Here is a 23,873-nt window from a genome sequence, read left to right on the forward strand (position 1 = left end):
GAAGAGTAAAAGCCTGAAGAACCATGGTAATAACTTGGTACTAAGTTATAAGCTATTTATCTTTTGAACTACTCGTCAACAAACATCGCCATGAAATGTGTATATATACTGTTTTTGTTATAGAAAATCGTGTTATTCTGTTGCTTGAACTAACGTTAGTTTACTCACAGAAAGTCTGAAATTTCAGTCAGGGTTAAAAAACGCCTGAGAAACCTCTATGGAGATGGTAATAGTGAAAGATATCGCGTTCGTAGTCATCACTCGTCGTCTTATGGACTTCTAAACTTAAATTAAAACTGAAATTAATTTAATATATTAGATACAATTTTTTGAATACGTTGATTACTCTTTGTCCTCCGCGTGTCTTTTGTCCAAACTCGGTGGCACACAGCGGAGCCAATGAGCTTTGAGGAATGACTTGACGTCACGCTCTGTTGTGGAAGTCAGAAGTGTGGTGGAAGTCGTCAAGCTCGGTTAAAAACAATAACTTGCATCTTTATTACCGGTGTCGGTGTACAGGTACGGCGTGCTCAATTGCCAGGTAAGACCTGTTCTAATTTGCTTTGCTTTTGGAAGGTATTTATTTATCTGTAAATGTATTTGGGCTTTATTCAGGTAACCGTTTCTGATGCGGCGTAATGTGTGCAAAACTGTATTGGATAACCGAGTCCATTCTCAATTAAATCGATCAAAATTTGAAAGGCATGTTAGGACGTTTATGAAGTGTACAAGCATTATAAATAAAACATGACAACAGCTGGACAGGGTAAATCATGACCCGTAATAGGTAGATTACTGCTCGACAGACCGCTGTGTCATGTGGCTTGTTTACAAGTAATTGGGACTGTAACAGATGGTCACATTGTTTTAGCAGAATTGTTAGAATTCATTTATATATCATATGTGTTCGTGTATATTTTACTCATAGAAGTACACAGTTTCCAACAGCTGACAGCTGAGTTAAAATGGTTGAAACTAGTCGTTTAAGGTTGAAACTGATTTTAAGGCAAATACGTTGTTGAGAAAGTTAAAAAAAAGAAGTGCAAGCAGTGGGCAAATCCCCTTTTCTGCAGTTTCACTGTTAGTAGAGTCAGCCTAGAGCAGTAAAATGAACAGCTGACTAATGTTCTAATGTTTTTTTTTCTTTATATATATGTTTTAAAACATAAAAATTGAATGTTAATTATATTTCAACTGATTTACACTCGTAGGAGTTTTATTTTCTACCAAAGAGTGGAGATCTTTGTGATGGCTGCCATATTAAGATCACATGACTAGCTATACACTAATCACTTATTTAATTAGAAATTAATATATTTTACAAATTAATCATTGGGGAGACAGATACATCTGTAAATTATGGAAGCCCTTTTCCGCCACTGAATACATTTTTTTTTTTTTTTTTTTTTTTTTAAAAAGGTAATTGCAACGTTATCTGACAATTTTTTTTTATATTTTTTTTCTCTCAGAATTCTGACTTTTATTTCTCAGAATTACATGATACAAACTTGCAATTCATAGAAACGGTGAGATAATTGTGAGATCGTTTTCTCCTCAGAACTGGACTTTATAACTTGCAATTGTGAGTTTATATCATTCATTTCTCAGAATTGCAAGTTTATATATATATATTAGGGCCGGGACTCGATTAAAAAAATTAATCTAATTAATTAGAGGCTTTGTAATTAATTAATCGAAATTAATCGCATTTTAATCGCATATAAATATTTGACCTGAGAACAGTGAGAAGTAAGTTTTTTTTATATGGATTTTTAGAATACCATTGAATAATGACTGAATACATAAGCTTAAGCAACAAAATATTGTTTATTTTTGTTCAACCAAGTCCAACAGACCAGTGCAATATTGCCATTAAGTGTAGCAATAGGCTCGATGTGCTGCAGTGATATGCCAATTCCTTGTTGCATAGCTTGCACACAACCATGCTCTTATCGACGCTTCCATCCATTCGTTTTTGGTAACAAAATTTCCCATCCACAGGGCCAACCGAAGCGGTCCCATCAGCTTTTTTGTCCATGTTCACTGTGGTTTGTTTTGCTGCGTCCCAATTCGCCTACTTATACTATGCCCTATAAGTATGTACTCTTTTTGTGAAGAAAAGTACATACTTTTGAGTATGTAGCAGAATAGTAGGCAAGCTTTGGGACATACTACTTCGTCATAACTGCGTCTTTAACGGACGCTCTGTTGCTTAGTTACCTGAATCCTGTCACTGTTTAAACTGCCCTGTCAATCATCACAGTTAACATTATCTACATTTCGTTTAATTTAATTTCCTACCGTATTAGAGAGAAATTAAGAGGCACGTTCTTTAACGAGTCTTTCATGCCGAGAACTCTGCTCTTGTGTTTGCTTAATTATGCATTTAAACGTTAATGACCAAACCTATCATTATAAATGTTGCTGCACATGGAATATAACGCGGATAACATTTAAAAAAATATTTTTTTATCAGGTTACACACTGATTATTTATCACTCAAACCCCTTTCTCTACCTGTCCGTTGGTCGCGCATATCCTCCTGTTTGTAGTTTTTTAACACTTTTTATGCGTGTTTGTAGTTCTAATTGAATCGAATTGAATCCTCGTTCACGGCGCAGTGTGTTGTGGGCAATATTAGCCGTTAGAGTGTGCATTGATCGTTAAGTAGTAGACCATCCGGGAATCTTTGGAATACTTTTTTAAACATACTACGATTTGGGACATACAATACTATTTAGGACGGACGCAGCTTGTCTGAACGCTAGTTGGTGCTCCAGTATAATCGGTCCGCCGAGTCTCATCCAGTGAGAAACGTTCCGCTGTGCAAAACTAAGTGCGATTAAAAAAATTTAACGCGTTATTTTTGTCTAATTAATTAATCTAAATTAACGCGTTAAAGTCCCGGCCCTAATATATACTGTATATGCAAGTTTATGCAGTTCATAAATAAGTCAGAATTGTGAGTTTAAATCCTACAATTCTGACTTTATATCTCGCAAATCTGACTTTATAACACAAAATTGTGAGTTATTAAGTAAAAACTGTGAGATATAATTTTGAGAATTGTGAGATCTTTTTCCCCCTTGGGATTGGTCTTTATAACTCGCAATTTATATCATCCAATTATAAGAAAAAAAAGTCAGAATTGCACAATTACGAGTTTAAATCACAAAATTCTGACTTTTTAAAACTTGCAACTTGCAATTGCATATTTGCGAGTTTATATTGTGCAATTCTGACTTCATTTATCATCCAATTCTAAGAAAAAAAGTAAGAATTGCTCAATTATTTCATGAAATTCTCACAATTGCGAGAAAAAAAGTCAGAACTGAGTTTAAACCCTGCAATTCTGACTGTATATCTAGCAATTCTGACTCAGAATTGCACGTTTATATATATATATATATATATATATATATATATATATATATATATACATACATACACAAGTTTATTAAATTCTGAGAAAAAAGTCAGAATTTCAAGTTTATATATATATATGCAAGTTTAATCAATTCGGAGAAAAAAGTCAGAATTGTGGGATTTAAACTCTAAATTCTGACTTTTTTCTCAGAATTGAGAAAAAAGAAAAACATCTCGCAATTGACTGTATTTCTCAGAACCGCAAGATCATATAAGTTTACGTTTATATCTCACGGTTCTGAGGAAAAAGTAAAAATTGCGAGTTTAATTCCCTTAATTCTGACTTTATATCTCACGATTCTGACTTAATTTCTCAAGTTTATATATATGCAAGTTTATGCAAATCTGAGAAAAAAGTCAGAATTGCGAGTTTATATCTCACGATTCTGAGAAAAAGTCAGAATTATGAGATATAAACTCTCAATTGCGAGAAAAAAATCTGAATTGTGAGTTTAAATCTCGCAATTGTGACTTTATATCTCGCAATTCTGACTTTATAACACACAATTGTGAGTTATTAAATAAAAATTGTGAGATATAATTGTGAGAATTGTGAGATCTTTTTCTTCCCGGGAATTGGACTTTAACTCAGAGTTACAAGTTTATATCATCCAATTATAAGAAAAAAAGTCAGAATTGTGACTTTATATCTCACAGTTCTGAGGAAAAAGTCAGAATTGCAAGTTTATATATATATGCAAGTTTAACCAATGCTGAGAAAAAAAGTCAGAATTGTACTTTTTACAACACCGTATTAGTCATTGAATCAAAAACAAAAAATCGCTTTAGTGCACCTTTAAATAACCTAAATAAACTACTTGTTTTTTTCTTTTTCACCATTAGCACAGAGATCCGTGGTTGAATTACATCACAGCCATGCTCACAGTGACACTAAGAGACCTGATGCGGTTATGGATGCTGTTTCTGTGGTGTGCATCATGTAACTGTGGACCAGATCCCAGGAAGCGGGAGGCTCTGATAAGGCTGGAGGCATCTAGACGGACAGGAGGCAACATACCACTGAACGAGAGAGAGAAACTGCTTGACGGAAAGCTTCAGAATCTGAAACAGCATGATATGGAAGCAAAACAGTTCCCACCGTCCATGCATTTCTTCAAGGCGAAGCCCCTCATCGATCAAAGCCCTGTCTTTAATTTGCTTCAGAAGATGCCTAAAGGTGCAGTTATTTAATATGTGTGTATGTGTATGTGTATATATATATATATATATATATATATATATATATATATATATATACACTACAAGTCAAAAGTTTTTTTTTTATGTTTAAAAAAAAAATCTCTTCTGCTCACCAAGCCTGCATTTATTTGATCCGAAGTACAGCAAAAACAGTAACATTTTGAAATATTTTATACTTTTTGAAATAACTGCTTTTTATTTGAATATATTTTTAAATGTGAATTTCTGATTTCAAAGCTGAATTTTTAGCATCATTACTCCAGTCACATGATCCTTTAGAAATAATTTTAATATTCTGATTTGCTGCTCAACAAAACTATTACTATTATTATTATGATGATGTTAAAAAAAACAGCTAAGTAGATTTTTTTTAGGTTTCTTTGAAAGTTCAGAAGAATTTATCTGAAATCAAAATCTTTTGAAACATAAATGTCTTTATCACTTCTGATCATTTTAAAGTATCCTTGCTAAATGCAAGTATTAATTTCTATAATTTCTAGAATATTAAATTTCTAAAAATGTACTCAGCTGTTTTAAATATTGATCAGAATAATAATAAAAAGTTTCTTGAACAGCAAATCAGCATATTAGAAATATTTCTGAAGGATCATGTGACACTGAAGACTGGTGTAATGATGCTGAAAATTTAGCTTTGATCACAGGAATAAATTACATTTTAAAATATATTCAAATAGAAAGCAGTTATTTTAAATAGTAAAAATATTTCACAATATTACTGCTTTTGCTGTGTTTTGGATCAAATAAATGCAGTCTTGGTGAGCAGAAGCGACTTCTATAAAAAAACATAAAAAATCTTACTGTTCAAAAACTTTTGACTGGTAGTGTACACTATCATCCAAGAGTTTGGGGTCAGTACGTTTTTTTTTTTATTTATAGAAATTAATAGTTTTATTCAGCAAAGACCCATTAAATTGCTTAAAAGTGACAGTAATGACTTTTATAATGTTAAAAGATTATATTTCAAATAAATGCTGTTCCATTGAACTTTCCATTCATCAAAGTATCCAAAAAAAATCACGCTTTCCACAGAAATATTAAACAGGACAAATGTTTTTTTGTGTTTTTACATTGATACTAATAGGAAATGTTTCTTGAGCAGCAAATCCGAATATCAGAATAATTTCTGATGGATCATGTGACACTGAAGACTTGAGTAATGATGCTGAAAATTCAGCTTTTGACATCACAGGAATAAATTACATTTTTTTTTAAAATTAAAGGTTATTTAAATTCTAATAATGTTTGACAATATTACTGTTTTTTACACTATTTTTGATCAAAAAATGCAGCCTTAAGAGCATAACTTTCAAAAACATGAATAACTTTTGAACAATAGTATATATACATGCATACAAAAAGACACTGCATGAACAATTTAAACTCCACCTAGGCTTAACTATGATAATGAATCTGATCTCTTGTCCAGGTGCGGCCCTGCATGTTCATGACTTTGCTATGGTGGGTGTGGATTGGCTGGTGAGGAACGTGACCTACAGAGACAACTGCTACGTGTGCTTCACAGATGAGCACACCATGCAGTTCACCTTCTCCTCTGGACAGCCTGCGTCTCGTCCACACTGCTCCTCATGGACTTTGCTCAGATCCCTCAGGGAGAAGATTAAAAACAGCACTGATTTGGACAACAGGTATATCCTAAACAAACTACAGTGAATCTGATACTGTAGTTGAGGGATGTTTGTCTCAAATGTTCATTTCCCTTCACAGTTTCATTCGAAATCTCACACTCTTCACTGAAGACCCAGACAGAGCCTATCCTAGCCAAGATATTGTATGGAAGAGATTTGAGCAAGCTTTCTTAGTGGCCTACGGGCTGGTCACATATGCACCTGTGTTTAAAGACTACCTCTATGAAGGTCTCAGACAGTTTTATGAGGACAACATCATGTATGTGGAAATCAGAGCACTGCTGCCAGCGGTATGGATGAATTATGATTCTAATTTAATTGTGTGTACTTTAAATAAATACTAATATGTGCTCATTTTTATTGTTATTTCAAGACCTATGAACTTGATGGCAGATTAAATAATAAGGACTGGAGTATGAGGGCCTGCCAGGATGTTGTGAAAAGATTTAAAGCAGACTACCCAGACTTCTTAGGAGCTCGGGTGATATTCACCGTCCACAGGTGAGAGAAACATGAATTGAATTTTCAGTATCATCACTTTAGTCTTCAGTGTTACATGATCCATCAGAAATCATTCTAATATGCTGATTTGCTGCTCAAGAGACATATCTTATTATTAACAGTATTGAAAACGGTGGAAACCTTGATGTACAGTTAGGGCTGGGCGATATGGCTGAAAACTATATCACGATATCAGTGTTTCATATCGGTCGATATCGATAATTATTGATATTTTTATGACCCATTTAAAATAAGGACCAGGAGAAAAATATATTACACTCAAGCATTTTTATTTTAAACTTAACCTGCCTCTGATCATAATCCCCTCAGTTATTAAGACAGAAATGTCAACAACCATGGAAAACTCAAATAATTAAAATGTAAACATAAGTCTAAAGTCACAATATACACTTAATTATCTCTTAATCCTCAATTCAAACCCCATTCATTGTCGATGAAGTGAATGGTTTAGCTAATGTATGGCCCAGAAGTACGGCTTGACCACAGGTCAGAGGTTGTTGCAAAGTACTTGGCTGATTTCTGCACAGATTGCTGGTTGCCAGTAGCCAACATTACTTCTTTCCCGGTACTTTAGCCTATACTTTGTGTAATAACAAAAATATTTATTTAAGTGAAAAAATAAGTCCAAAACTTTCAACATTTTGAACAATAGGGCCTTACAATCTTTTTTTTTTTCAGAAATTCTTGTTTTAATTTTTCTGATAATCAAATGAAAGCAAAATCACTGATTTATTTTTAAAATAAAAATAAACGGAGCTTTACTGTTAAAATTAATACATAGAAGAAAAAATATATTCAGTTGAAAAAAGGTTTAATAATAATAGTATTTTTTCAACAATTAAGTGGTGACTCTTTATTTTATTTTTTTATCACATATATTGTTTTATGTAAATTATTTAAATGTGAACATATAAACACCTACATTATACTGTACAAAGTAATACAAGACTAATATTGTTCTGTTACATGTTAAACCTTACTTTTATTTTGACAGGTTGCCGTGAAGTTTCAGTGTGTAATACAGTATGAATGATGCTAGTTTCACTAATGAAACGGTAAAATTGACAAAAAGTGACACTCACAGCAGCTTTGGAGATGTATTTATTGGAGTTTGTCTGTTCATGTGAGATGCAAAGGCCAAAAATTAGCGGGAGCGTCACGTGTGCAGTATGCGTGTAGTGAAAATAAAACGCGTCTCCTCCATTCATACATATAGAGGCAAACGGAACATGCAGGATTCTTATTGAAACGGTCTTTTTGCATTTCAGTTTTCACAGACACTAGTCCATATCGCGATCTGAATTAATTAACAGACCAACTTTTGATTTATTGTTCCAAAAATCGACGAATTCCGCGGCATTCCGCCCTATAGTAAAGTCCGTTTTTATGAATGAAGTCCGCGATCCCGTCTGTGAGGAGACATTGTAAACGCGCGATCATGTAGAGACAGAAATCAAATGCCGTCGTGTAAATAAGATAAATAACATAAGGCTATTTAGTTTGTTTAATACAACAACATGGACCCGTTCTGTAGGAAAGATAACCTTAACTTCTATTGTGATCTGGCGCTATGAACTGAACGTTAAAGGGGGGCTGGGCGGGCCGACGAAGAATACAAAATATCGAACACATTTTTTATTGATATCGATCTCTTGTCTATCGCGATATATATCGTTATCGTTTTATCGCCCAGCCCTATGTACAGTTGAGGTCAAAAGTTTACACACACCTTGCAAAATGTTAATCATTTTACCAAAATAAGAAAGATCATACAAAATGCATGTTATTTTTTATTTAGTACTGACCTGAATAAGATAAGTTCACATAAAAGACATTTACATATAGTCCACAAGATATAATAATAGTTTGATTTTCAGTAAAAAAAATTACCCTGTTCATACATTTACATACACTTGATTCTTAATACTGTGTTACCTGAATGATCCACAGCTGTGTTTTGTTTTTTTGTTTTTTTTAGTGATAGTTGTTGAGTTCCTTGTTTGTCCTGAAAAATTGTTCTTCAGAAAAATTCTTTAGGTCCCACAAATTCTTTGGTTTTTCAGCATTTTTGTATATTTGAACCCTTTCCAACAGTGACTGTATGATTTTGAGATCCATCTTTTCGCACTGAGGACAACTGAGGGACTCATATTCAACTATTACAATAGGTTCAAATGCTCACTGATGCTCCAGAAGGAAACACAATGCATTAAGAGCTGGGGGGTGAAAACTTTTTGAATTTGAAGATCAGGGTAAATGTTTTTACCCTTATTTTGTCTTCTGGGAAACATGTAAATATCTTCTGTAGCTTCTAAAGGGCAGTACTAAATGAAAAAAATATATATATGATATTTAGGCAAATAAGAAGTGTACACATCTTCATTCTGTTCAAAAGTTTACACCCCTGGCTCCTAATAACATGCATATTGTATGATCTCTCTTATTTTGGTCAAATAATTAACATTTTGCAGATTCTGCAAGGTGTATGAAAACTTTTGACCTCAACTGTATTTTTTTTTTTCAGGATTCTTTGGTGAATAGAAAGTTTGAAAAGAACACTGTTTATGAAATTTAATTTCCTGTTGCTTATAGGGGTATAAATGCAACTGAGGCGGAGAAGACAGTAGAGGAAGCAATGACGCTACACAAGAACTTCCCAGATATCATGGCAGGCTTTGACTTTGTGAGTATATGATGAGCATATTGCTGAAACACACAATTCGTGAATAAACTTTGAGGGGAAACATTTTCTTTTATAACTCCAGGTAGGACAAGAAGAACTTGGAAGACCTCTGTGGTACTTCAAGGACGCTTTGAGTCTACCTGAAGACAGGGGTGTTAACCTGCCCTACTTTTTTCACGCAGGAGAGACAGGTTTCTTTTGACATCTTGGTTCTTTCATCTGGTACAAAGCAGTGTAACTCAAAGTCGTCCTTTAGGCTCAAAAAGATTGAGTGCTTGTTCTTTTTTACGGTTGCTATAGTAACATCTGGTAACTTCATTCGCCCTTTCCCACACAGATTCACAGGGAACAGATGTCGATCAGAACCTCATGGATGCTCTTCTATTCAACACCACACGTATAGGTCACGGCTTTGCTTTGGCACGTCATCCTGTCGTTAAAGAGATGTCTAGAAAGATGGATGTACCAATTGAAGTCTGTCCAATCTCAAATCAGGTATATCATCACACATTATGCCTTTTAAAGTGAAAAAACTAGTATACATATTTTCACTGTTTCATTGTCTGAATAGCCACTTATTTGAAAATGCTTGTTTTAAAGAGTTAGTTGACCCAAAAAATCATTAATTACTCACCCTCATGTCATTCCAAACCTGTAAGACCTTCGGAATACAAATTAAGATATTTTTGATGAAATCCGAGAGCTTAGACAGCAACACAACTACCACGTTTAAGGCCCTGAAATGTAGTAAAGACACCGTTCAAATAGTCCATGTGACATCAGTGGTTTAACCGTATTGTTATGAAGCTACGAGAATACTTTTTGTGCGCAAAGAAAACTAAAATAATGACTTTATTTGACAATTTCTTCTCTTCTGAGTCAGTCTTTGACTTGCATTCACAAGAGAAGCTTCATAACATTATGGTTGAACTACACATGTCACATGGGCTATTTTAACAATGTCCTTAATACCTTTCTGGGCCTTGAACGTTTCAGTTGCGTTGCTGTCTATGCAGGGTCAGAAAGCTCTTGGATTATCAAAAATATCTTAATTTGTGCTCTGAAGATGAACGAATGACTGAGGGTAAGTAATTAACGACAGAATTTTGTCATTTTTGTCAGGTGTTGAAACTGGTCTCAGACTTGCGGAATCACCCAGTGGCGGCGCTGATGGCTGAGGGTCATCCTGTAGTGATCAGCTCAGATGATCCAGCTCTTTTTGGGGCTACTGCCCTTTCACACGATTTCTATGAAGCGTTCATGGGCTTTGGAGGAATGAGCTTTAATTTAGGCACATTGAAAGAGCTGGTCATAAACTCCCTCAGGTAACAGATAACTACAATTTTTTTATTTTTTTTTTCCATTACCAGGCTTTGCTGTTTATTTGTAACTTATTTATCCTCTTGCTCTTCATTTCTAGGTACAGCTCATTGCCAAGTCAAACAAAGAAAAAGGCTATTGAGGTTTTGCTGGTAAAATGGGACAAGTTTGTCTCGGAAAGTTTATTCTAGACTACTTCAAACAGGTAGTTTTTTAAATCAGGACATTTTTAACACTGCACTAAGGGCATTGTTTACAAGATGTTTTCCCTTTTTGTTTGTCATATTGGTGAACACTGGGGTGTGAATACTGCAATCTGTTTTGTTTCTTGATGTGAGGAACTGAATGTGTTATCTTGAACTGGCCTGTGCTGCCATCTGGTGAAGAATTGGTGTAATGATAATTTGTACTTCCATTGAAACAAAATGGAGGACTTCCAGTGCTTGAACCTTGAGGCTGATGACAGCAGTTTCGTGTGCAATTTTGTGAATGCTAATTTAGTTTTTAGATTTTCATCACAGCAAAGTGCCACAACAAATAGGTGTTTACAGGGTAGACCACTTCAGGATACCTGATAAACTAGAAAAACTGTGATGTACAATGTCTAGTTAGATTTTTATTTTAAAAAGTAGTTAAAGAAATAGTTTAGAGTTTGTTTCTTCATCTGAATGGGTGCCGTCAGGATGAGAGTCCAAACAGCTGTTTAAAAAACATCACAATAAGCCACAAGTAATCCACAAGATTTCTTACAAAATCACAGCTTTTAGCTTCACAAGAAGTTCATTGATGGACTAGATTCGTGTTGTGGATTATTGTGATGTTTTTATCAGCGGTTTGGACTCGGCACCCATTCACTGTAAAGGATACATTGGTGAGCAAGTGATTTAATGCTAAACCAAGCCTGCTCCAAAGACGAAACAAACAAACAATTCAGCAAATATTGCTTTTTGGGTGACCTATTTGTTTAAAGTTTTTTAAAAAGTACATTTTTACTTTAACAAACTTTGCAGGTTGGCTTTAGTTACTAGATTTCAGTTGTTTATGAATATGCAACAATTTTTTTTTAAACATGAATGTAAAAAAAACAAATGTTACAACTCCATATGACATTTGCCATCTTTACTGGGCTATTAAAAATTGCGCAGCTTTCCAATAGGAGTCTTCTGTTTATTTAAAGCCAAGGTGTTGACTGTAAAATGATATGGTGTATTGACCTCGATTGCTGAGCCCTGATGGGGTTCATCTTTCAGGTTCCCACTGTAACATTTATCTACTGCTGGTATTAAACTGGGAAAAATAGCGCTCGTTGGGAACGTTGGTATATACATCCTGAAGATGTTTCTTCCTGTAAATGGAAAGAGTGATTATTTCAGTTTTAGTAATTTTAACATAATTTTAACACAACATTTTTACATTTGTAATTTTAATGTAAGTTTTATTAATCTAATATTTATATAATATAATTTTTTTTCTTTCAGTTTTTCAATAACAGTGCTGCTGTATAGTATGGAAGCCTGTTTTCATCACTTAATAAAAAATAAAAAAGGTAATTGTGACTTCTTACCTTTTTTTTCCTCAAAATTGCAAGTATACGTCTCGCAATTCTGACTTTTTTTTTCAGAAATGCATGATATAAATTCACAATTCAGACTTTTTTTCTCCGAATTGTAAGATATAAAGTCACAGTTGTGTGTTATAAAGTCAAATTGCTAAATATAAAGTTGCAGTCCTGAGAAATAAAGAAAAAAGAAAAAAATTGCAATTGCATTTTATACAGCTGTTATGAAATCTCACTTCTTGTACAATACATTTTCATTAAATTCTTAATTTACTATTCTAAAAAAAAACTAAATAGGGGCAGAAGTCTGGAAACAAGTATTTTTCCATTCTCTGCTTTCTTTTTTCATACTTTTCCAGAACTGGAAAATGCCTAAATCAAATTCCAATTGTAAGATACAAACTGAGTTATAAAGTAACAATTTTTTCTTTCTTTTTTTCTCAGAATTGCGATTCAAACTCATATATAGATATAAACTTGCAATTACATCTTATAAAGTTAGAATTGTGAGATACAAACTCACAATTATGACTTTTTTTTTAAATTGTGAGATATAAACTCGCAATTGCATATTAAGTCAGAATTGTGAGATATAAACTCGCAATTCTGAGAAATAAAGTCAGAATTGTGAGATACAAACTCACAATTATTACTTTTATTTAGAATTGTGAGATATAAACTCACAATTGCGTATTAAGTCAGAATTGTGAGATATAAAGATAGTCACAAGTATGACTTCTTTTCTAAGAATTGATACAAATGTGAATTTCTGAAAAATAAAGTCACAGTTCTGAGAAATAAGTCAGAATTGCGAGATAAAAACTGTGAGTTATAAAGTAACAATTCTGACTTTTTTCTCAGAATTGCGATACAAACTCACAATTCCGACCTTTTCTCAAAATTGTGAAATATAAACTCGCAACTGTGAGATATAAAGTAACAGTTCTGAGAAATAAGTCAGAATTGCGAGATAAAAACTGAGATATAAAGTAACAATTCCGACCTTTCTCAGAATTGTGATATAAACTAGCAATTCAGACTTTTTTTACTCCGATTTTGTGAGATATAAACTTGCAATTGCGAGTTATAAAGTCAGAATTGTGCTATAAACTCACAAATCTAAAAAATGAAGCCAGAGTTGCCTGATATAAACTTGCAATTATGAGTTATAAAGCCAGAATTGCGAGATATAAACTCACTTACTTACTTTTTGTAAGTATGAAAATTTGAAGTTTCATACTGCGAGTTTATAGTTTATATTGCGTGTATATATACAAGCAATTGTAATTTATTAAATCAGAATTGTGAGATATAAACTCGTCATCTGAAAGTCTTTTTTTCCCCCTTAAAATTTGCAATTATGAGTTTGTATCTCACAATCATGAGAAAAAAGTCAGAACTGTCAAATATAAAGTCGCAAAAACTTTTTTAAAAATTTTTATTCAGTGGCTTCCATAATATAGTCCACTCATGTACTTAAAATGCTAAATAAATATTTTAAAGTTATTTTGAATGAATTAATAGGTGTGCTAATCATATATAGTCAGCCAAACCCTATTTAACTCACTGAGCATCATGGGCCTGGGCTAGCTGTGCGTTGGTGTTGTCCAAAGCCCTGCGCAGCGCCTTATTAATCCTCGCTTGCTGTCTTTCTAGCAGCAATGCAGCACGGGCGGATGTCATGCGCTCTTGATGCTCCTGAAGCTCCTTCTCTCGTTGCTCCATGACAGTCCGCTGCACACATTAGTTTAGTTCTTAACACTTAAGTGTACTTCAGGCTTTTAAAACGGTGCCATTTGATGTTGCCTACTAATAAATAAAAGCTGAAAAAAATAAAGTACTATGTCCTGGACTTTACCTTTCTATCTTCTGCTTGCTGCAGCTGGTATTGCGTGTACTCCTTGAGCTCTTTAGGACTCATTCCCTTGTAATAGTCTCTGCGTAGACGAGACGAGCCCAGCACGCTAATATTCTGCTCAGGGTTTTCCATCAGCAGGTCTCCATTTAGCTGGTTCAGGATGTCCGTCTGGTTGTTTTCCTGCTCTTCATCACGCTCTTGTAGATGACGGTGTGTGATTTCTGCAGCCTGTGGTCAAGAAGAAGCAAGAAAATGATGGCTAATTGTGATTAATGATAGTTCTTTTTACATTTTTAAGCCTAACTTGTGACTTTAGTTGTTAAGTTACTCACCAGGGCAAGGTTAAAGTCTTTGATGGCGATGGATGCAGCTCTATTGCTATTTTCCTCCATCTTCTGCAATTCAAGAGCTCGGTTATCTAGAGCCAGTCTGCTTTGATCATACTGGTGCACTGTATAGTTTGTAAAATGAGAAAACATTCATAGTCGGGCTGGGATAAAAAAATACCTCTTCAGAAAAAACACAGCCAAACATTCAAAATGTTTTTGAGGCTCAGATAGAAGGGGAACTTACTCTGTTGTTGTAACTGTTGTTTTGCTCTCCCTAGTTCATCTTGTTGTTGTAGAGTCCATGCTCTGAGCTGCTCTTGCTGCTTCCTCAGCCTGTCCTTCTGGGCCAGATCTTCTCCCGGCAGCCCCGGCAGTATCCGCACTCCTTCCTGCTTCTTCAGCAGCTCTGGGTCATTCAGATCAAACTCGCGCCGGCTGGTAGGTTGTTGAAACTGTTGTCTGAATTGCACAATGGCTTCATTCAGCAGATGCTCATCTTTCTTCTGCCGCTGATCCAGGATACATGCTACACGATCACTGCACAGCAGCTCATCAGCTAAAAATACACAGGAAAGTTTGAGTTAACTTCAGTCTAGATGTTAGTAGTAGTGTTATTTAGTTTTTTTTTTGACAACTTTTCCCATAAAAATCTATTTTGATATATACACTACCAGTCAAAAGATTTTTAATGTTTTTTAAAGTTTTAAAAAGATTTCTTCTGCTCACCAAGCCTGCATTTGTTTGATCCAAAGTACAGCAAAAATATTTTTACTATTTTAAATGACTGTTTTATTCTAATATATTTTAAAATTTAATTTATTCCTATGATCAAAGCTAAATTTTCTGCATTATTACTCCAATTTTCAGTGTCACATGATCCTTCATAATTCATCTTTATTATTATTATTATTATTATTATTATTATCATCGATATTTAAAACAGTTGAGTACATTTTTTTTTTAAATGCATTTTTTTTTTACATTTTTTTTCTTTGATAAATAGAAAAATCCAAAGATCAGCATTTATCTGAAATAAAAAGCTTTTGTAACATTATACAATATACCATTCAAACTTTAGTATTTTTTTTGTTACAGAAATTATAGAAGTTTATTTAGCAAGGATGCTTTAAATTGATCAAAAGTGATGATAAAGACATTTATAATGTTACAAAAGATTTCTATTTCAGATAAATGTTGTTTGAACTTTCTAATCATCAAAGAAACCTGAAAAAATTCTACTCAGCTGTTTTCATAATGCTTAATAATAATCGTTTTGAGCAGCAAATCAGAATATTTGAATGATTTCTGAAGGGTCATGTGACTGAAGTAATGATGCTAAAAATTCAGCTTTTAAAAAAGTTACACATAGGTGCAAAACGGACAAAAATTTCTATGTGCAAAAACTGTCATAAAAATATGTTTTTTTTTTTTTTCCCACTTTCACTAATGTTGATTTTTTTTTTTAAACCAGCATCTGGGGCCCCACAGGGCTGTGTGCTCAGTCCCCTGCTGTTCACACTGCTGACTCATGATTGTGTAGCTACACACAGCTCCAATCATATCATCAAATTTGCTGATGACACGACCGTGGTGGGTCTCATCAGCAAGAACGACGAGTCAGCGTACAGAGAGGAAGTGCAGAGGCTAACGGACTGGTGTAAAGACAACAACTTGTCTCTGAACGTCGACAAGACAAAAGAAATGGTTGTTGACTTCAGGAGGACACGGAGCGACCACTCTCCGCTCAGCATTGACGGCTCTTCTGTGGAGATCGTCAAGAGCACAAAATTCCTGGGTGTCCACCTAGAAGAGAACCTCACCTGGTCCCTCAACACCAGCTCTCTGCACAAGAAAGCCCAACAATGTCTTTACTTTCTGAGAAGGCTGAGGAAGGCCCAGCTTCCACCACCAATCCTGACCACCTTCTATAGAGGAACTATTGAGAGCACCCTGAGCAGCTGCATCACTGTCTGGTTTGGGAATTGCACCATATCAGGCCGCAAGACTCTACAGCGGATAGTGAGAACAGCTGAGAAGATCATCGGGGTCTCTCTTCCCTCTATCGAAGACATATACACAACACGCTGCATCCGCAAAGCCACCAACATCGTGGCTGACCGGACACACCCATCACATTCACTCTTCACACTCCTGCCATCTGGAAAAAGGTACCGAAGCATTCGGGCACGCACATCCAGATTTTGTAACAGTTTCTATCCACAAGCCATCCGACTCCTTAACACAAGGGGACTGGACTGATACACACACACACACATTCACACACACACACACACACACACACACACACACACACACACACACACACACACACACAATTTACTCAGACGAACTGATTAACACTAGTGTTGGGCGATATGCTCAATTTTCATATCGTCCTATCATCAGCCTGTGAGATCGCCGATACACGATACTATCATGCTAATTTATTTAATAATATGTAAATGTGTCAATATGTAATAAATTCCTTATTCGTTTTGTAAGGGTAGTGCATGTGACTTGTGACACAGTTGTGCGTGTACAGAGCGCTGACGGTAGTGCTGTCGGAGGTTCAAATTTACTTTCAGTTTCATTCTCTGCAATCTTCAGGGAGCAGTAAATGTGTGTGAATGTAAATGAATGTATCTTTCTTTACCTGTCATATTGCGATAATGTTACCGCTGTATGTCTGATCTTTGTCATCAGTTCATGTTGTAGTTCAGTTCATATAGAATGTGGAGAAGCCATGTGCGTGTTATTCACGTGCGTATGTTTAGCGCCAATTTATCGCATCGTACTTCTAGTTAATGCATACAGATGTTACTGAGGTGAATGTTTATGTTTACTATATACAGACGGATTCTGATATATTGTATTTAATTCAGCCTAAACCACATTTTACTACCTCTGTTATCCTAATGACTGTCTACACTTAATCTATGTACACTGTATGATGAATAAATCTCTTACCCATTTTCACTGTATACATCTGCGGCGCTATCTACTCTATGCATGTGTTTATACCGCGGCAAGTTTCTGAGGCATCCTAGAACCGACTCTATCTTTTTGACGGATAATAATAATAATCGTCTTACTATCGTCAAAGGCATCAGCAACAGGCGATATCTCTGACTATCGTCGATACACAATACTATCGTCTATCGGCACAACCCTAATTAACACACATGCACAATCATCTCAAAACTGTTCATACATGCCTACCTGTATGCATATATTTGCACATTGCACAACTACTGCAACGTATCACATTGTTTTGTTGTTTTCTAGCTCTTGTTGCACATTGCTCGTTTGCACACCTGTAATTGCACATGCACTTTGTCTATTTTTTTGTTGTCAAAACTTTTGTTGTGTTGTTGTGCTGTTAATTTATGTTGTTGCATGTATGTGGCACCTTGGTCCTGGAGGAACGTTGTTTCGTTTCACTGTGTACTGAACTGTATATGGTTGGAATGACAATAAAAACCTACTTGACTTGACATCTGTTCTATCCGTAGATACCAAACATTCATTAATTTTCAGAATTGTAACCCTTTAAATGCTGGTTTGTTTACATAATGCCACAGGTGTTGTTTTTTTTTATGAAAAAAATGAAAAATAGTAGTTCATTTCCATATACTAAATGCTAAGCAGCATTTTTTTCTTTGCTTATTAGATTCTTGGGTGTCAGTGAAGAACAACAACATTCATTTTGAGGCATTTATATTTGTTATGTAGTGTTAGATTATTATTTTTAAATGTATATGCCAAATTTGAAAACATGGCACAATCTAGCAGGCCTGGACTGACCATAGGGCATACCGGGCAATGCCCGCCGGGCCGACGCAGATTTTTGGGCTGGGGCTGTCAGTCATAATTTAATTTTTTTTTTTTTTAAGTTTATTAGGCTAATTTATTTATTACCGCGACGGTAGAGTATCTCAGAGCCATACAGAGAGTCTCTCTGTATGGCTCTGGAGTATCTGAGATACGAATCGCGGCCCATTGGTTGACTGTCTTAAAGGACATTGAGCTAGTCCAATGAAATCTCAGGCCACGCCCTGCCTCCCACCATGCCCAGCCCTCATCTCCCCTTGGCCTTGACAAAATCTGCTATTTGAGTTCGACCGGAGTTTGACACCCAACGGGACTATGTGATTACTGTGGTGTAGCAGAGACAGTAGATCATGTCATTTGTGCATGTCAAAGGTATTTTAATGAAAGAGAAATCATGAAGGAGGAAGTGAGGAAGGTAGGAGTGGATGAAATTAAGATTGAAAGAATAGTTGTTGATGGTGATGACAGTTTATTTGGCTACCTAAAAAGAACGGGATTAATTAAGAGAATGTAATTTTTTTTTTTTTTTCTTTTTTTTTGAAGGGGATATACTCTGGTTCACACTCCAATACAGTAGGTGGCGATAATGCACTGTAATGTTAGTGCAACCCGCCATTAAACATAAAAGAAGAAGAAGAAGACCGGAGTTTGAGATAAGTCCGAAATATGAAGGGTACGAAACCCCTGCGATCACGGACAGGTATTTCATGATAGCCTACTGTATATGAACCAGGGATGTAGCCTACTGGCCATCGGGATATTCCCGGTGAGCCGATCACCGAAGCGAGGGAGACCTCCCCCATATTAGGCGCTATTTTAAAATTATAGCGCATTCAAAACCGCAAATAGCCGAAAAGTGTGAAGCGGTGGGATCAATCACCCGCACAGAGCTGATGAACGCGCGCTGCGCTTCTGCCACGATGTACAGTGATAAACTACGGAGCCCCTTACGTCGCCTGTAGAAGAAAAATAATTAATCCGTGGGGACGGTTTTGCAATTCGTTCCCTCAGTTTATAAACCGTACTCACGAAATCTTAAACTGTTCCCTCGGTTTAACAATTCGTGCCCACGGATTAACAAACCGTACCCACGAATTTCCATTCCGTGCGCTCAGATTTTGTAAACCGTACCCTCGGATTTTGAATCCGTACCCACAAATTCATAATCCGTGCGCACGCTTTCGCAATCCGTTCCCACAGTTTGTAAACTGCTCTCACGGATTTGTGGCCCCGCCCCCAAATTCAAACAGGACACCTGTTTAAGTGCTGGATGCATTGTTTTGCATTTATTAAACTTTATTTCTCAGTAGGCTATATGAGACTATGCAACACTGACAAAACAGAGTTTTTAGCTTTATTTTATATTAATCACCAATAGATTAGCTGCCAAAACACCATGTGTTTTATCCTATTGGTTATTAATGTAAAATAAACGCTTAAAAGAAGCATGTTTTGTAAGTGCGGTCATGGTACCAAAATAAAATAATAAGTGAAGAGCGCTGTTCAAACGGCTTTGTTTTATTTAATAATATTTTTCAAAATATAAAATTACCTGAATTAAAAAAAAAAAAAAAACGAGTTTTGGAGAGGAGAAGGTAAAAAGCAATACAAAACAAATAATGTACAGGTTATGTTGCCATTCCTTTGCTCTCAAACTAAATGCAATGTAATAATAGGACTTATTTAATAATAACATTAATAGTGCAGCATGCATCTAACTCTGGGTGAAAAGCTTATCATAATCACAAATCCGTGAGAGCAGTTTACAAATTGTGGGAACGGACTGCGAAAGCGTGCGCACGGATTATGAATTTGTGGGTACGGATTCAAAATCCGAGGGTACGGTTTACAAAATCTGAGCGCACGGATTGGAAATTCGTGGGTACGGTTTGTTAATCCGTGGGCACGAATTGTTAAACCGAGGGAACAGTTTAAGAATTCGTGAGTACGGTTTATAAACTGAGGGAACGAATTGCAAAACCGTCCCCACGGATAAATTATTTTTCTTCTACAGGTGACGTAAGGGGCTCCGTAATAAACAGCGCAAGTTGCTTGATCCGTTCAGATAACACACAGAATTGTGTTATACAGTCATGTGATATGAGAACATTAAAGGATCTGTAAGTTCTGCCGGGCTGGCTGAAAACAGCCACGACATTGGAAACTGCATGATGAAGTAAAGTGGAAAACGCCAATAAATAATTACTGTCAAAACAAAATTACAAATTTCATAGTTTTATTACTATTTATTTTAAAAACCATATAACTAATGTTTTCTTGTGACCACCGTCTTACTAATACTATTATTCTAAGCAATAATTTCTTTCTTTTGAATGTTTAGTTGTAATTCGTTTTAATTGGACTAAAATATTAATTAAATAAGAGCCTGATTAAACAATTAAATACGGGTCTTATATAAATTAGGTGTTTACTATAGCCTACATAATAAAGTTCTTAAAGGGACACCCTCCTGAAAAAAACAGCTAATACCAGCCTAGGCTGGTTGGCTGGTCTTAGCTGGTTTTAGCTGGTGGTTTCCCAGCCTGACCAGCTAAGACCAGCCTGGCCAGGCTGGAAAATTGGCCAAAACCCCTCTAAAACCAGCCTACTGACAAGCTAAAACCAGGCTGGTTGACCAGCTGTTTAGCTGTTTTTTTCACCAGGGCAGTTCACCCAAAAATAAAAATTGTCATCATTTACTCAACATCATGTAATTTCAATCCTGTATGAACTTTTTTCTTCTGTGTAACATAAAGGAAAAGATATTTTCCTAAAATATCTTTTGTGTTCCACAGAAGAAAGTAAGTCATACAGTTTTGGAACGACATGAGTGTGAGGATTTTTTTTTACTGAATGTTTTTTTTTTATTATTATTATTATTACAGAATTTATTAGAAACAAATTTCCTGCATCTTAGCTCAAAATCAATGCTTTACTGCATGCATTTCTCTGTGACAAAAATGCAATTAAGTTAGTTGCATTTGAATTCAGCAGCATTTATCATTATTTGTTTCTCTCCTGTTTTATTCATTTATGTACTCCAATTAAAGACCATATAACCCTGCTGAAATAAACAGCTAAAACCAGCCTAGGTTGGTTGGCTGGTCTTGGCTGGTTTAAGCTGGAAGTAGCTGGTTTTAGCTGGTCTTTTAGTTGGTGGTTTCCCAGCCTGACCAGCTAAGACCAGCCTGGCCAAGCTGGAAAATTGGTCAAAACCACTGATCTATATAATGACTGGATTGCTCATTGCGTTCTAAACTGCCGTTAGGCAGTGAAGCCACCGGAAGTGTTCGATCCGCCATCTTACTATTCCCTACCTGCAGAGAGCGCCATTGAGTCACATGTAAATTGCTGACCTAAAATCACCCGATTTGAAGCGTATCTTTCACACAGGATTAGTTTTTAGGATATGTGTATGTAAATTAATTTTTAATTAAGATGTTTTCTGGAATGTTTATGGTCTTTTCGGGCTGGATAAGCGATATATTGAAATCTTTTTGGTGGGCGTGTCAGCCGAGCACTTGCAGAAACAGGTAACTGATCCAACACTAAATACATTTCTTTATGTACGGTACCTAATTATACAGGAAATAATACACAGTACCTTATGTCTGGTATTAGTATCTGAAATTGATTCGATTATACAGTAAATAATACAATACAAGTCTCTGTTACTACATTGCTCGTTATATTGAAATTCAAATCTTTGAAATAAAGCTTATGTCTTTAAGTCCGTACCATTTGTAGTCAGCGGTGTTCTCCAAGTCATGGTGTGTATTTTTAATGTGCCTGATTGAGCAACATGTATTTCAGACTCTTCACATCAGCAAATTCTGTAATGATTTACTAACATTACCGTTTCCATCTGAGTAAAATTCTGTGTATGTTGAATTAATTATTAATTTAACGAACAAATCATTACCTGCTTCAAAATGAATAACGTTCCTGTTAAATATTGTTGAAACATGCAGTTAGTCTACTGTACGAATATAAACAACAAAATGACATAAACCGTGAATAACTGTGCTGAGATCGTATGATGTTTGTTTATCTGATGTACGCGACTGTAATGTAGGCTATGAACATACATTTTTAATAAGCAGAGGGAATTCCCAACATTAACCGTTTACATGCTTAGGACGTTTGCATTGTGAAAATGTACAGTGAGACTTCAGGTATAAAAACACTGACTTGTTATGTGATGTTTTCTCAATAAAATCGTATAGTTTCCTATTCATTCAATAGAATGTATGCGAATAGTAGGGAATACTAATATGGCGGCGCGGTGGCTTCACTTTTATGACGTCATGAGCAATCCAGTTCTCTATTATAGATCAGTGGTCAAAACCCCTTTTAGCTGTTTTTTTGTTTTGTTTTTTTTCACCAGGGAACCAAAGAAAACTTTCATGTGGAACTTGTGGGCCGGATGGGCTGGATTTGTCCAGGGCCGAATTTTAACCCCAGTCCAGCCCTGCAATCTAGTAAAAAATGGTAAAAATGTAAAGTTTGAAGCCTTGCAAATACAATGAATGCCTATTTGCAAATATTCCATTATTTTATAGTCAAATGGCCCTGGGTTAAAAAAAATTGCCGTTTCAATGTGGACATTTTTGTCCTGAGTGTGAGTATTTTGTGTAAAGGGGGTAAAATTGATTTTTTTTTTTTTTTTTTGAAGGAAATGATGGTGAAATATACAAATTTCAATAAAAATAAACACCTGAGCCAAAATTGATGCAGTTGGCATTAACACAGGCACACTTATAACAAAAACACAACTGAAATGAACAAAAATGTCCATAGGTCGCACAAGGGTTAAATAGTAAAAATATTTCTCAATTTTTCTATTTTTGCTGTACTTTGGATTAAATAAATGCAGGCTTGGTGAGAAGAGACTTCTTAAAAAAACATTAATCATCTTACTGTTCAAAAACTTTTGACTGGTAGTGTATATTTCAATTTTTTTAATTAGACTTTTTTAAATACAGGAATTGAAGGGAAAACTAATTGGAAAATGTTATTTAATAATGTAGTCCTTGTATGACTAAATAATATTTAAGTATTTTGTAATAATAAATCCATATATATATATATATATATATATATATATATATATATATATATATATATATATATATATATATATATGACGATGTCCCTCAGAACTCACCATAGACTTTCCGTTCATTCGCTTGGCGTTGGTCTGTCTCTCTTCTTTCTTTAACTTGATGGTCGAGAGCATCTTTGTCAACCTGACCAATAGAGAAATTTATAAAAATTTATAAAACTTGCAGATGTCGTTTGCAGCTGTATAAAGTTGTCTCCACCTATCAAACTTACTCCAATCGTTCGGACTTTATCATTGAAGATCCTCTCTCGACGTTGCAGCTCCCTGTTTCTCCTTCTGTCAAGTTGAACAGCTGCAACTCGGTCTGACAGAAGCTCAACTTGATTCATTGTATATCACCACTTTAAAATCGAT

At 35.2% G+C, this 23,873-nt stretch overlaps 2 protein-coding genes across 2 annotated transcripts; one reads left to right on the top strand and one right to left on the bottom strand.

Moving 5' to 3' along the window:
- The first annotated feature begins 428 nt into the window (after nucleotides 1–428).
- On the top strand, nucleotides 429–11,971 carry ada2a (adenosine deaminase 2a). Its single transcript, XM_073831452.1, has 10 exons — nucleotides 429–541; nucleotides 4,270–4,603; nucleotides 6,074–6,293; nucleotides 6,373–6,583; nucleotides 6,667–6,794; nucleotides 9,408–9,498; nucleotides 9,581–9,689; nucleotides 9,836–9,993; nucleotides 10,621–10,823; nucleotides 10,919–11,971. The coding sequence occupies exons 2-10, from the start codon at nucleotides 4,303–4,305 to the stop codon at nucleotides 11,007–11,009; spliced, it is 1,512 nt and encodes a 503-aa protein (XP_073687553.1). The 5' UTR covers nucleotides 429–541; nucleotides 4,270–4,302; the 3' UTR covers nucleotides 11,010–11,971.
- Nucleotides 11,972–12,024: 53 nt separating this feature from the next.
- ribc2 (RIB43A domain with coiled-coils 2) lies at nucleotides 12,025–23,869 on the bottom strand. The gene is made up of 7 exons (XM_073831453.1): nucleotides 23,732–23,869; nucleotides 23,562–23,643; nucleotides 14,808–15,119; nucleotides 14,567–14,685; nucleotides 14,235–14,462; nucleotides 13,944–14,110; nucleotides 12,025–12,163 (listed from the first exon to the last, which is right to left on the bottom strand). Exons 1-7 carry the CDS (start codon nucleotides 23,846–23,848, stop codon nucleotides 12,085–12,087), a joined length of 1,104 nt encoding a protein of 367 aa, XP_073687554.1. The 5' UTR covers nucleotides 23,849–23,869; the 3' UTR covers nucleotides 12,025–12,084.
- Nucleotides 23,870–23,873: the final 4 nt, after the last annotated feature.

The sequence above is a fragment of the Garra rufa genome, chromosome 25 (genome assembly GCF_049309525.1).
Source record: "Garra rufa chromosome 25, GarRuf1.0, whole genome shotgun sequence".
NCBI lineage: Eukaryota > Metazoa > Chordata > Actinopteri > Cypriniformes > Cyprinidae > Garra > Garra rufa.

Coding starts and splice junctions, on each gene's coding strand:
- ribc2 (XM_073831453.1), bottom strand. CDS start 23,848: ATGAATCAAGTTGAGCTTCTGTCAGACCGAGTTGCAGCTGTTCAACTT. Junction 23,644..23,731: donor ATAAAGTCCGAACGATTGGA/GTAAGTTTGATA, acceptor TCTATTGGTCAG/GTTGACAAAGATGCTCTCGA. Junction 14,463..14,566: donor AAGACTTTAACCTTGCCCTG/GTGAGTAACTTA, acceptor TCTTGACCACAG/GCTGCAGAAATCACACACCG.
- ada2a (XM_073831452.1), top strand. CDS start 4,303: ATGCTCACAGTGACACTAAGAGACCTGATGCGGTTATGGATGCTGTTT. Junction 6,294..6,372: donor AGCACTGATTTGGACAACAG/GTATATCCTAAA, acceptor TTCCCTTCACAG/TTTCATTCGAAATCTCACAC. Junction 10,824..10,918: donor CTGGTCATAAACTCCCTCAG/GTAACAGATAAC, acceptor CTTCATTTCTAG/GTACAGCTCATTGCCAAGTC.